Here is a 13,736-nt window from a genome sequence, read left to right on the forward strand (position 1 = left end):
TGGGCGATTAGTACATAGAAGTCTCGAGGGGGCCACCATTCAGCTCGTTACAAAAGCTAAGAAGGGAGAGAGTTTCAACTCCTCAGTGTCAAATGCTGCAGAGAGGTCACATAAACATCCACTGAATTTAGCAACTGGAAGGCCATTGATTTTATCAAAAGCAATTTCATTGAGAGAGCCAAATTGCAGGGGACTGAGAAATTTTTGAGAACTTTATTTTGTGATTTAAATTTTATTTTTTTAAGATTTTAAAATTTATTTTTATTATTTTTTACGTTTATTTATTTTTGAGAGAGAGAGAGAAAATGTGCACGTGCATGTGCTCACAAGCATGTGGGGGAGGGGTAGAGAGAGCGGGAGTGGGCAGAGGATCCCAAGTAAGCTCTGTTCTGCCAGAGCAGAGCCTGATAGGGGACTCCAACTCACGAACCGTGAGATCATGACCTGAGCTGAAGTTGGACGCTAACAACCTTAGCCACCCAGGTACCCCTCTTTTGAAAACTGTAAATGATAGGAGAGAGAGAAAGAGAGTGAGACAGACAGAGTGCCAGAGTTAAAGGAGGGTCTGGGTTGGACATTCTTCTTCTTTTAAATTTTTTTTCAAGATGAAGGATCTTGGGACACCTGGCTGGCTCAGTCAGTGGGGCGTGTGAACTCTTATTTCGGGGTTGTGGGTTCAAGTCCCACGTCGGGTGTAGAGATTACTTAAAAATAAAATCTTAAAAAAAAAAAAGATGAAAGATCCTGAAGCATGTTTATAATATGGGAGCAATAAACCCATCTATATAAAGGTTAAATATAGAGAAACCATGGATCTTCAGCTTGAATATTCAAGATAGATTTTCTTCTAGACTTGGATAGTCATGGATGGAGTTGGGGTTGAGAATAGGTTGAAGTTTTGGGGAGGCTTGGGGATAGGGATGTAGGACTGAAGTGTAATTGCTATAGTTGTTTACATTAGGTACCTGATGTATTCATGTTGGTGATAAGGATAGGTAAACCGTATCAAGTATTTACTGATACGGCACTCTGTATTTATTTTCTCATTAATTTTCTGTAACAACTTTTGAAGATGGTTAATAATATTAGCGCCATATTACAGATGAGGAAACTGAGGTACGGAAAGGTTATGTAACTTGCCCAAGATCACACAGAAAGTGATAGAAGTGGGACAGAATGTGGGCCTCTAGAACTCATACTCATTATTGGGATTTTTTAACCCCCCTCAACTGTGCTGGTCTGACAGGTTAAAGGTTGAAGGTAAGGTTGCCTGGGGCACTTAGTTAACTGAATCATACACGTCGGTTCCACCTTCAAATTGTCATTTGGAGCGTTCTACAGTTGTCGTTCCTCTTGACGAGTATAGCGATGTTGAAATGTTGGAGGAAGGGAATATAGAGGAACTTTGGCAGATAACAGAACAAAGTGGGTAACGGTGTGGGCTTTTGAGTCAGATAGTCTTGGGATTGAATCCCAGCTCTGCGACTTACTAGATGTGAGATCTTGGGAAATTTTGTAACGTTTGGGCCTCAGTTTTCTGGATCTGTACAAATTGTTACAATACCACCTCCTTCTCAGAGGTTTCATTAGGATTTGATTGGATAATCTGTGTAAAGTTCATAGCATAGCTCTGGCACCTATTAAATGCTTGATTGTTTCTAATAATAATGATCTGTTATATGCATAAAGTATAACTTGTCACAGCTGCTGTCGTCAAATAGATCTTTCAGGCCCTGAGGTATGATTGTACCTTATACTTTAATGACCCTCGTGGAACTGTTTCTCCCACTCCTCGCCCCTCACCCCTCATACCACCCAACGCGGGCCTCTTTGAGTTCACTGACTGTCAGTTTGAGTGTTCATGTTAGCACCTGCTTTCCAGACCTGATCCTGGACCAGCAAGAACTGTTCAGTGACCTGAATGACAGCATGAGGGTTAAAGTACGGGAAGCCCTTCTCAAAAAGCATCATCATCAGAATGAAAAAAAGAGAAATAACCTCATTCCCATTGTTCGCTCCTTCGCTGAGGTTGGCAAGAAGCAGTCAGATCCACATTCGATGGATAAAAATGGTAAGATTATTAGGAGTGACTGTTCTTTTATTAATAAGACACTTAGGAACTAGTTGAAGATGCTGAGTTACCAGAGGGTACAGGCTATATTTGTCTAATATGTTTCCATGCTCACTTACACACAATATGGTTTGGTTACTGGCAAGATGGGGGGCTGGGACTGATGACCATCTATCTCTGTGGCACTAGGGATGTTGCCTCAGATTGATCTTAGATTAGGGACACAACATACAGTAGTATAGGCTCTTGAGTCCGATTTCGAGGCTTGAGATTCAGGCTCCACTATTTGCAAAGTGTGTGACCTCGGGCAGCCTCCTAAACCTCTTAAAGTCTCACTTTCTCCTCTGTGAAATAAGGATGATAATAGCATCTGCCCCATCAGTTTAATGTGAGGTTTTGATACGTGATTCTACGTAAATCCCTTAATCAGGTGCGTGACAGGTTGTAGACATTCCATGAATCTCAGCTGCTGTTTGGTTTCCTTTTCTGTGGCCAGGCAATGTCTAATCTCTATGTCTCCCTGTCCCCACATTTACTGAATCACAACGTGCAGGGGATATGCCTGGGAATCTACGTATTTGAAACGTTATCCAAAGGAGTCTCTGATATGCACTCCTGGTTAAGAATTCCTGCTTTAATAGAGGAAGAAAAGAGGACCACAAATATGTTCAGGAAGAAGGTGCGGAAGTAGTAAGACTTCGGCCCTCCCTTTACTAGTCCGTAAGGAGACATGTATGTGTGGGTCTTATCTGCACAGTCTTCTTAGCTCTTCTCCATGGGCCTTGCAGGACAGAGAGCCATAGCCAACGGGTGACGGATGGGGTGTGTCAAAGGGGGGAAAGGGCAGAGGCTCAGAGGATTCTGTCTTCTCTGAATAGGTCAAACTGTGTCTCCTCAGTCTGCTCCAACTACGAGTCTTGAAGTAAAAAATGGCGTGAATTGTGAACACAGTCCCGTGGATTTAAGCAAGGTGAGCAGAGACACGGGAGCTTGGCTTGTAGGCCTAAGAGTATTCCTAGTGGAACCGAGAGTCCAATCGCTGGAAGCCGGGTAAGCTTTGGTAGTTCAACACCTTTTGTCTAAGACCAGAACCCTTTCTGCAGAAAAGGAGGCCCCTCTGCCTGGGTCTTCTCCCTTTCACTCCAGCCTGCATGGGGCGGACTCAAGTTTATTCCACCAGGTTCAATGCTAGAACTGAGAGGAGCCCCTGATAAGCCTCCCTGACACAGACCTCCTGGTTTTTCCAAAGTTGTTTTTGGTGCTTACTCTTCAGCAGCCCCTTCTCACCTCCCAGGGTTTTGCGGAAACAATATTTTTGCTCTTGTCTCCTAAAACTACTTTGTGGTCGAGGCTCTTCTTGGGGACTGTGACTTGGGCATCCTAAGATTTCTGCAGTAGCAGTGCCTCGCTGCAGCTTCTGGCTCAAGCCTCGATCTCCCTGCCTCCAGCCTCTCATTGCCCTGATCTGTCCTCGACACTAGCCAGAACACAGATGGGGTCGCGTCACTTCTCTGCTGGGAAGTCTCCCTGTTTTATTTAGAAAAGCTGAAACCTCTGACAAAGCAGTCAAGTGTTTTAAAATGGAAAAAATTTGACCGAGAGCTTCAAAAACAGTCGGTGAGAAAGCGTGGTGTAATGAAATTCAAATCAGAGGACCTGGATTTAAATTCTCTCTCTTAAAGGCTCCACTGGGCAAGTCAACTTCACCTCTCTGGGTTTCAATCATTTCGTTTTTTTTGTAAATAAAAAATGAGGCTAATAAGACCTATTTTATCCACTTTACAGAGGTATTGCAAGGGTCAAATGAAAGGGTGTGAGCAAACATTTGTTAAATCATGAGACAACAGGTGAATGTAAGGTAAGGGAGGGTAAGGGTTGATGTGTGAGGTGACAGCTCCTAGGTTGTCAGAAGGTTCTTTTGGACTTTCAGGTGGATCTTCATTTCATGAAAAAAATTCCCACTGGGGCCGAGGCCTCAAATGTCCTGGTTGGTGAGGTGGATTCTCTGGACCGCCCCATCGTTGCCTTTGTAAGGCTCTCTCCAGCCGTTCTTCTCTCGGGTCTGACAGAAGTGCCCATCCCAACAAGGTAAAGACAAGGGCAGCAAAACTCAGTGCATCCTGTCTAAAGCACAGATTTGTGTGAGCTCTGGTAGAAGAAACCAGCTAGTGCCAAAATTTGGGATTAACTGGGGAATGCTGTTTAAAATTCAGCAGCGATCTCACTGTGGGTATGTTGGATTAACCTCCACGCAGAAGAATTCTAAGACTTTTAAGGCTATGACTTTTAAGTAACTATAGCCTTGGGAGTGGAGAACTGAAGAGCATCCCAAGGGCGTATCACAGGCTAATCACTTGTTATGGTGGGAAGCCTGAGTCTTACCCTCTCAGTTCCACAGAGCCGTGTCTCAGGGAAATATGTCTGAGCAAAAGTACTGATGTCTCTTTCCATGGTTCTGGCAGGATTTGTATGGTTTGCAAATATGTCCACATTTGTTCCAAAGGCTATTCGTGCACTCTGAAGGTGGTGATTCAGGTGATTCAGAGCCCCATTAATTACAGAGTATTCAGATGTCCAGAACACAATTTCGACTCCTCTACAGGGCTTGATCATGTCAACTTCCTTATCCCTCTCCTCTCCCCATCATTTGCTTATTAGAGCAATGAATGAGATTCAGAAAACCTTGAATTTGCACAACAATGGCATGTTTTAAAAAAAAGAATTAAAAAAAAAGAATTTTTTTTTTCCTATAGCAAGGAATTGTGTCTATGGAAACCCTAACAATTATAACCACATTATTGAATGGAGTCATACAAATACGTCCAATGCTCAGAGTGGAGCTGTTAGGTCAAGGCCACTTATATTGCTCCATCATTAGTCTGTCTCCTTTTATTGAAGTTACTACAGTGATTTCTGGTTGATAGGAGAGAGAAATGTTTCGTTATTTGGAGAGGAATAAGATGCCACTTCTTTATGTCTGCTTACATAGTTTATAATTTCATCCTCTGTGTGTGTTGCCAGATTTTTGTTTATCCTATTGGGTCCAGTAGGGAAAGGTCAGCAGTACCATGAGATTGGCAGATCCATGGCCACCATCATGACAGATGAGGTATGTACCATTCTGCTTTTCGTTCATGCTGTAAATATGTATTGAGTATTTACTCTGTGCTAGACCCTGAGTTATCTGTTGGGGATAAAATAATCACCCTTGCAGTGTCTTCTGGGGAGCAGGTCAGGTCACGTCTCTGAATGCTTTTTGTGGGAAGACCAAACCTTCTGGGGTTATTTCTTCCTATATCATCTCTCCCAAGGATGCAGAGAAATCTTTTTCTGGGAAAATTATCCTTGGCTCTTAGGATGCCTAGAGAGAAAGGTGTTAAGGCTGACAACCTTCTAGAGAGGATGGCTAATTGCATACATAAAAGCTATTTACATAAAGAACCCTCACTCTTATTCCACGTGAGGGTCAGGGGTATGAGCTAGGGTACTGAGATGTGAATGTCCCAAACAACCAGACATTGTGGCTGCCATGGTGCTGAATCCCCACTACATGCCCTAGTGAGGACTGTACTGCTCTTGTAAGCTGCAGGGTAGGGTTTTTAAGGCATATGTGTTAGCAGGCGATGGGGTGTTAGGTGTTAGAGGGAGATGGGGGTTGTGTTTTGTCATCTGTCTTTGATTGGGAAGCTTATTTCATGGGGGACCTTCATTAGGAATTTCATCCACTTTTTCCAACCATTATGATAGGAAAATTTTCCCATGTATCTTGCCTTTTGTCCCATTCTTTGGGGGTATAACAATTATACAACTTTAGAGTCTCATCTTTTCTTGTACTAGCATACAGATATCTAGTTCTTTTTTGACCCATCTCATCTTTAGTTTCATTTTTTTATGCTTTTATCCTTGCACTTTTTTAAATGCTGAAGTTTTCCACATTGTCATGTCATTCCCCATGACAGAGATAAAAATCATGAGGTTGTATCTGTCCTTCACCACATTCATTGGTGATTGTTGTTGTTGTTTTTAAGTTTATTTATTTATTTTGAGAGCAAGAGCATGAGTTGGGGAGGGGGAGAGGAGAGGGAAAGAGGGAATCCCATGCAGGCTCTGTGCTGTTAGCGTGGAGGCTGATGCAAGGGCTCGAACTCATGAACTGTGAGATCATGACCTGAGCCAAAATCAAGAGTTGGACGCTCAACTGCACAACCGACTGAGCCACCCAGGTGCCCTTCATTGGGGATTGTTTTAAGTAAAGTTATTTTCAACTTTCCTAAGGGTTTTTTCTTCTCTGTAGATTTTTCATGATGTGGCGTATAAGGCAAAAGAGCGAGACGATCTCCTGGCGGGGATTGATGAGTTCCTAGACCAGGTTACAGTGCTCCCTCCAGGGGAGTGGGACCCCTCCATTAGAATCGAGCCACCCAAAAATGTCCCTTCCCAGGTAATGTATGCACATTAGCCAATGGTGGCTTAAGTGTCACTTACTGAGTACCCACCATGGACAAAGCAAAGACCATGTGGGTAAATACTAAATAACTCAAGCTATAGCCCTGTTTTGGGCACGTAGAATGAACAGAGCAGTTATAAAAAATGAGTATACAGTAACATAGATTGGCTCAGGTGTGATGCGATCAGTCAGGATTACTCTAGGATAATTTTAAAGCCAGCTTTTGGAGGTTTGATGTGGGATGGGATAGGAGAGGAAAGCACATTTCTTGGGAGTATGTTGTGAATGAAGCCATGCGATGAAAAGAGCAAGTTGTATAGAGAGAACAGGTGGAATCCCGCATACTTTGGGACAGATCAAAGGTGGCCAAGGAGCCCTTGTACACGAGACACCAGGCCTGGTGCTTTACAGATGCGAACTCAGCCCTCCCGGCAACATCCCCACGCAGGCATTTTTATCCTTAATATTACAAATAAATAAAACTATCTTCAATGAAACTATCTTCAGAGTTTTAAGGTGAAGTGAGATTATACAGAGGCAGATTTGAAACTGGAACTTAGGTCCCACCTGATGTCCAGGCCTCCATATTTCTGTCTCTGAGCAATGCAGGGTTAGGAGTTAGGCACTAGTAGAGAGGGCGAGAAATTATATGTTGTTATTGTTTTTCAGGAAAGTCAATAAACTGCCCCAAATCAGTAAATGCATTTGAAAACTACAAACACATGGGTATTTGGGGGCTGTTTTTGGATGATCTCATTATCACTCCCCGCTGTTAACAGGAAGGACAGGATAGATGGCTGACTTTACTAATTTTGTGTTCCTCTGTTGAAAGGAGAAGCGGAAAATGCCTGGAGTTCCAAATGGAAATGTTTGCCATATAGAACCGGAACCACATGGGGGCCACAGCGGGCCAGAACTTCAGCGCACCGGGCGGTAAGTTCTGAGATGTTTCACAGCTCATGCTGCTTACTGGGCTGAAGTTGTGTAAAGGAATGAGTCATAGTCTTCACTTTCAGCCTTCTTCTCTCTAGTATTTTGGCTGGGAATGACTTTTCAAATGGAACCACTGACTGTAATAAGTATTGTGAATTTATCAGATCTTGTATTTATTCATTCAAGTTTCTCAAACCACTGACCACAGTCTGTCTCACCTCCAGTCCTTTCTACATGTTGTTCCTTCTGATTTGAACACTCGTCCCCTCCCTCATCTCCTGGCTAACTGCTATTTACCTTTTTGTCTCAGCTTAGGGGTCACTTCCTTTGAGAAGCCTTCTAACACTCTCTCTAGATGAGGTTAGGTATTCCTACTGTGTGGTGTCACAACTTTGAGCTTTGTCCCTCACCTGTCTGCCACCTTCCTCCTACCCCTTGGTTTACAGCCCTTCCCATACTTTATTATTATTGCTTCATTTGTTATTATTATTGCTTCAATAGCATTATTGCTATTATTGCTTCCCATACTTTATGATTATTGCTTCATTGTTCATTATTGCTTCATTATTGCTTCATTCCTTCCTGCTAGAATGTTTGCTCCGTAAGGGCAGGGTGCCCATTATAATCCTAGCACCCAGCATGGTGCCCTGCACAGAGTGGGCACTGAGTATCTGATGAACAAATGAATGAATACTTTTAGAGTGATCCCTGTTCTGTAGCATGAGTGGACTAAATATAGATAAATATTTAGTGGTTATTTATTTATTTATTTATTTTTAATGTTTATTTTTGAGAGAGAGGCAGAGAGAGAGAGAGAGAGAGAGAGAAAGAGAGCATGAGTGGGGAAAGGTAGAGAGAGAGGGAAACACAGAATCCAAAGCAGGTTCCAGGCTCCGAGCTGTCAGCACAGAGCCCGATGTGGGGCTTGAACTCACGAGCCATGAGATCATAACCTGAGCCAAAGTCGGATGCTTAACCGACTGAGCCACCCAGGTGCCCCTTGAGTGATTATTTTAAGTAAAGAAACTCCCTTAGGGTAGGAAAATAAGTAGTATTTTAGGGGTGTGGGTGTGTCTCAGTATAGTCCATCTACTCTTCTAGGCCCAGACTCTAAAGACAGATGTCCAAGGAGGAGGTTCTCTATGGAAGTTTAGGGAAGCAGGTTCCCAGACTAACTTTGATTTGCCAGGTAAGAAGGTGGTGAAAGAGGATGGTGTTTTGGGTTGGAGTGACATCTAGGGTTTCCCCAGGTGGTGGGAGATGGTTGAGACCATAGTTCTGGTTCCATAAGTTGTACTTGTTTCTGAGGATCTGCTGGGTGGAGAGTCTCAGGACAGGACTCAGATCATGGAGTGAAGCTTTGTAACGTCCTCTACTTCCTAGCTTTCACCTTAGTTTTTTTCTTCTTTGCTTGAAGTTGCTTTCCTTATTTTTCTATCCTCAGTACCCAGTGGAAACTCAGGGTTTTCTAGGATTGTAGACAGTCATCTATTTTTCTACTCTTAGAAATTCAGGGAGAAGCTAGGAAAGGGGGCTTAGAAGCAGGAGAGATGGCACTTAGCTAGCAGTGTCCAGAATGGGGGTGTGTTTCCTGGCTGGAGGAATGTATTTGAGGGTGGGGAAAGATAATTGGGTTCTGGGGAGTGATCATGGAGGAACAGAATAGCTCTTTGATGGAAGGGATCACTGAAATGAGGGAGCAACCTCCAAGAGTAAATTTAACATTTTCTTTAAAGTTGGGAGAGGTCTGCATTGGGTGGGGAGGCCTGGTATTGAGAAGCAGTTCAAGGGAAGCATCTGTCCCTAGAATAGGTTCCAGGATTGAGACGGTCCTAGAGGAGGTGGTGTTTTTTAGGGAAAGGGTCTTGGGTGTTTGATGGTATTTCAGGGTGGTGATATATCTTTTGAATATAAATGGTGTTCACACCCTAGGACTTAGAGTTTGAAGGTAGTGGAAGTGAGGGCAACAGGGTTTCCTCCAAATGATTTGAGATTTCAGGTTTCTTTTGGTGTTAGAGGAGAATAAACTAAAGTCCCAGGCCTTTCGAGGGGGTCATTTAAAAAAAAAATTTTTTTTTAACGTTTATTTATTTTTGAGACAGAGAGAGACAGAGCATGAACGGGGAGGGTCAGAGAGAGGGAGACACAGAATCTGAAACAGGCTCCAGGCTCTGAGCTGTCAGCACAGAGCCCGACATGGGGCTCGAACTCATGGACCACGAGATCATGACCTGAGCCGAAGTCGGCCGCTTAACCGACTGAGCCACCCAGGCGCCCCTCGAGGGGGTCATTTATAATCCAGTCCACGTGGGAGTTTGGGAGACCATTAGATTAGATCTCAAGAATTGTTGATTCTCAGAAATGGTGCCTGACATCCCAAAAGAAGATCTCATGTGGCCAGGATCATCACATGCTTACTCACAGTGTCAAAGTACCTTTACTCACAAACTCATCTAGGGTTTGAGGAAGTTCTCCCTTCATGTCTTGTCAGGAAGTTAATGGAGTTGATAAAGCTGAAAGGAAGGGTTATCTAGGTTCAGGGCCTAGGGCTGCTTGGTATGGGAGATACCTCCTCTTCCTGAGTTCCCAAAATTTTCCTCAGAGCCCTTAGTAAAAGACCTCAAGACACATGGCCTTTCTCCTATTATAGCCTTGTAGGTCAGGTGACTTCATGCCTGCATCAGAGATTATGCTTCTGTGCCAACCCTTTTCTCTTTCCAAATCTCAAAGTTTGTAGGGAGTCAAAGCAAACCCTCCCCCATAGATGAACATCCTAGAACTTTCTGGACCCGCCTGGACTACACAGACAAAAAATAGTTCTTCATACCATTAGTTGTGTTTCTCTGAGGTGGAAAACCTGCCTTGTGTGTACAATGTTGCAAGGCCTGGGGCAAAACCTGGAGACTTAGGGGATGTTCTATTTGTTGGACGGGGAGGTATATGAAGATGGGGGCGTGTAGACTCTTAAGGCAGGAAAGGAGGCAAGTTGAAAACAGTCCTGTATTAACCTGAGGCCGGGCTGGAGCACAGTGTGTTGGACCTCCGTGATGCTGATGCATTCCCGTACATAACAAAGACAAAAGTCTGACTAGAGTGTTCCTAGGTCACAAGTGTCACCTCAGGGAAGAGAAGGGTTTTCCAAGAAAGGGCTTTTCCAAGGCATATTTATGTACCTCGTTGGGGATGCCGCTTTTGGGAAGGGTTAATGAAAAAAAGAACCAGGAGCTGCTATCTCGATGATTCCCCGCCCCCCCAACACACACACTTCAAACAGGTTTCTTCTAAAGCACACCAGACAAATGGATGGCTGGCCTGTCCTTAAAGCCCTCCAGAGAAGGTCTCCCTAAGTCAGTGCTCCAGAGCCTAGTGACCCTCTACACGGGTAAGTCCTTTCTTGCATCAAGCTGAAATTCGTATCCCTGTGTGCCTCCTACCCCCCAAAAAACTTGAACATCAAAGGTAGTGTTGAAAGGGAAAGGAAGTCTCAAATGTGGAGAGAAGCATCCATGCCTGATCTTTTGGTAGCTGTGCAATTATGGTCTGATTCTATGCATGAGTGAGGGATAAGGCTGACTCCATAAATAGTAGTCAGAAATCATTTTATTAATTTATAGTTACATTATCCATAAGAGCCTCAGATCTTTTCTTTCCCCTTTTAATCACTGTTAGGCATGCAGATGCCCCCCCTTTCTATGGCTTCTTATAAATCCATTTCGCATACATCTTTTGTCTGTGACTCACAGACGTTTCTCCCTGGAGGGGCCTCCTGCATCCAGGGGCTGAGCAATCGTGGCAGCATCTCAGGTTGCCAAGTGGGGTGAGGCTCATTATTACAGAAGGAGAGTCTTCTCCCAGAATAATACCCTTCAGAGGAAGGTCATCGGTGATTAAGAGGTGATATTCACATGGTACTAGTTCTGTCTTGGTAAAGACCCAGAAACACTTGTGTCTTGCCCCAGACCAATCAAAACTGCCTATCAGGTCCTATTTGCACAGAGGAGAAAGCAAGGCGTAGTGACACTTTATTACAAACTGGAGCCTTGGTTCCAAACTCTGAGGTGGAACTCTCACACTCTAGGTTAGACCCTATAGATAGCTCCTTACCTAAGCTAGGTTTGCCAGATAGACTAAAAACAAAACGAGCTTTGCCTCTCTTCTCTAAGCCAAGAACCAGATTGTGATGTTACCGCTATAAACTGACAACGGTGAATCCCAACTATACCCACCCAAACCAGAGGAAAAGAACAAATAGGTAGAATAGAACAGTGTCCGCCCTGTGTCTACGAACACACTCATTGCACCTGGCTAGGGAGAGAAAGCATTCAAATGGAAAGAGAGAGCTGCCTGGGCCTTTCCCCCTAGCGTACAGGCCCCAGGTCGCATGGTTCTCCTCCAGGCTCCCAGGCAGAGAGATGGAAAGAGCTGGCCAAGCCTCCTTTCATGAAAGAGTAGCTCATTTTTTGTTTTTGGCTTATTATAGAAAGTTTCAAACACATAAGAAGAGAGAACAGTATAATGAACCCCCATGTGCCCATCAACGGTGATTAACATTTTGCCAGTCATGTTTTGTCTATTTCTCCCCACGTAATTGTTTTATTTTTATGTTTTCTAGATTATTTTAAACCAAATCACTGGTATCATGTCATTTTACCTGTAACTACTTCAGTACGTATCTCTGTTTGATAAGGACATTTTAAATTTTTTTTTTTTTTTTTTTTTCAACATTTATTTATTTTTGGGACAGAGAGAGACAGAGCATGAACGGGGGAGGGGCAGAGAGAGAGGGAGACACAGAATCGGAAACAGGCTCCAGGCTCTGAGCCATCAGCCCAGAGCCTGACGCGGGGCTCGAACTCACGGAGTGCGAGATCGTGACCTGGCTGAAGTCGGACGCCCAACCGACCGCGCCACCCAGGCGCCCCTGATAAGGACATTTTAAAAAACAACGGTCATGCCATTATGAAATCTAACAAAATTAACAATAATTCTTTAAATTGTCTAATGCTCAGTTCACATTTAACTTTTTGTGATTGTCTTAGCCACATCTTTTTAGAGGTTTTTTTTTCTTCACATAGCATCCAGTCAGGGATTGCATTTGCTTATTATGATCCCATTCTGTACTAGCTCTCCTTCCTTTTTCTCTATGCCATTGGTTTGTAGAAGAGACCAGGTGATCTGTCCTGTAATGCTGAGTGGCATTTTTTGTGACTCCCCTATCAACTTTCACTCCGGTGCAAAGACCTCACTCTAGAAAAAGTGACCCAGTTTGAGAACACTCTTTCTTGGTGTGGGATATCTTGCTCTTGATCTGTCTCATCCTTGGGAACTGGAGAGGGGTCCAGAAGTCCTGCCACCACGTCCTGTGGACTCTACTTCCTGATTCAGCCCTTGAGTCCTTCCACTTCTCCTCCTCCCAATCCCCTGCCTCCAGTCTTGCCCCGCGTTCCATTCATTACACCCCCTCCAGAGTGATCCTTCCAGAATGCACGTTTAATTATGTTGTTCTCCTGTTTACAATCCTTCGGTGACTTGACATGCCATCAGGATAAAGTTCTAATTCCTTAAAACAGTTTGCAAAGCGCTCTGTGACTTGGCTTCTCCAGCTTCACCGTTCCTGTCTGCTGGTATTTGCCCCTCACACTGTCTTATCGAGCTGTGTCTGCGTTAGCACTTGGACCCCGCCATGCACTCTCACCTCCAGGTGTCACCCACGCTAGCCCCTCTGCCCCATCTGGCTAGCTCCTGATCGGTTCTCTGAGTCCCCGTTGAAATCTCCCTCCTGTTCTATGCTGCCGTGGCACCCTCACAGCACTGCCTATCGCCTGTGCTAGAGAAGGGCTGCGTTGTCTTGTTCCCTGCTGCATCTCCGGTCCCTGGCACAATATCTGCTAGTACTTGTCGACCACATGAACGAATTCTTATGCTAATTTCTCAACAGTAAGGTGGGTAGCTGTTCAGCGTAGGGAAGTGCATGTGATGGGGCTCTTTGGCTAGAATACATATATAATAAAACTAACGATTTTAATACCTTGAATGGATTTTGCACATTTCCTCCGAACAGCTCAGAATTTGCGATTTGAAGCGATTACTTAATTTCACGTTAATTTTTTTTGGAACTCTTTATTGAATGGGCAATATGCACTCCCAAAGCAATTCTCTTTATGCTCGGGATAATCATTCAAATTCATGCCCTTGTTTGCAAATGGAATGTGTGCTGACCCCGGAGAGATTTCTTGTACTGGGGCTCACATCGAAGCCAAAGCATGTCTACAGAGCACATTTGAA

The 13,736-nt window shown here is 44.0% G+C and overlaps 1 protein-coding gene across 1 annotated transcript in view; it reads left to right on the forward strand.

Moving 5' to 3' along the window:
• The window catches only part of SLC4A8 (solute carrier family 4 member 8), an 80,221-nt gene that overhangs the window by 29,707 nt on the left and 36,778 nt on the right, over positions 1-13,736 (forward strand). The window contains exons 6-11 of the mRNA XM_049625465.1: positions 1,883-2,071; positions 2,950-3,041; positions 4,002-4,159; positions 5,093-5,180; positions 6,366-6,512; positions 7,351-7,451. Of these exons, the coding sequence (XP_049481422.1) occupies positions 1,883-2,071; positions 2,950-3,041; positions 4,002-4,159; positions 5,093-5,180; positions 6,366-6,512; positions 7,351-7,451 (775 nt within the window). The remainder of the gene's footprint in view (positions 1-1,882; positions 2,072-2,949; positions 3,042-4,001; positions 4,160-5,092; positions 5,181-6,365; positions 6,513-7,350; positions 7,452-13,736) is intronic.

This window comes from Panthera uncia, chromosome B4 (assembly GCF_023721935.1).
Source record: "Panthera uncia isolate 11264 chromosome B4, Puncia_PCG_1.0, whole genome shotgun sequence".
In the NCBI taxonomy this organism is placed as follows: domain Eukaryota; kingdom Metazoa; phylum Chordata; class Mammalia; order Carnivora; family Felidae; genus Panthera; species Panthera uncia.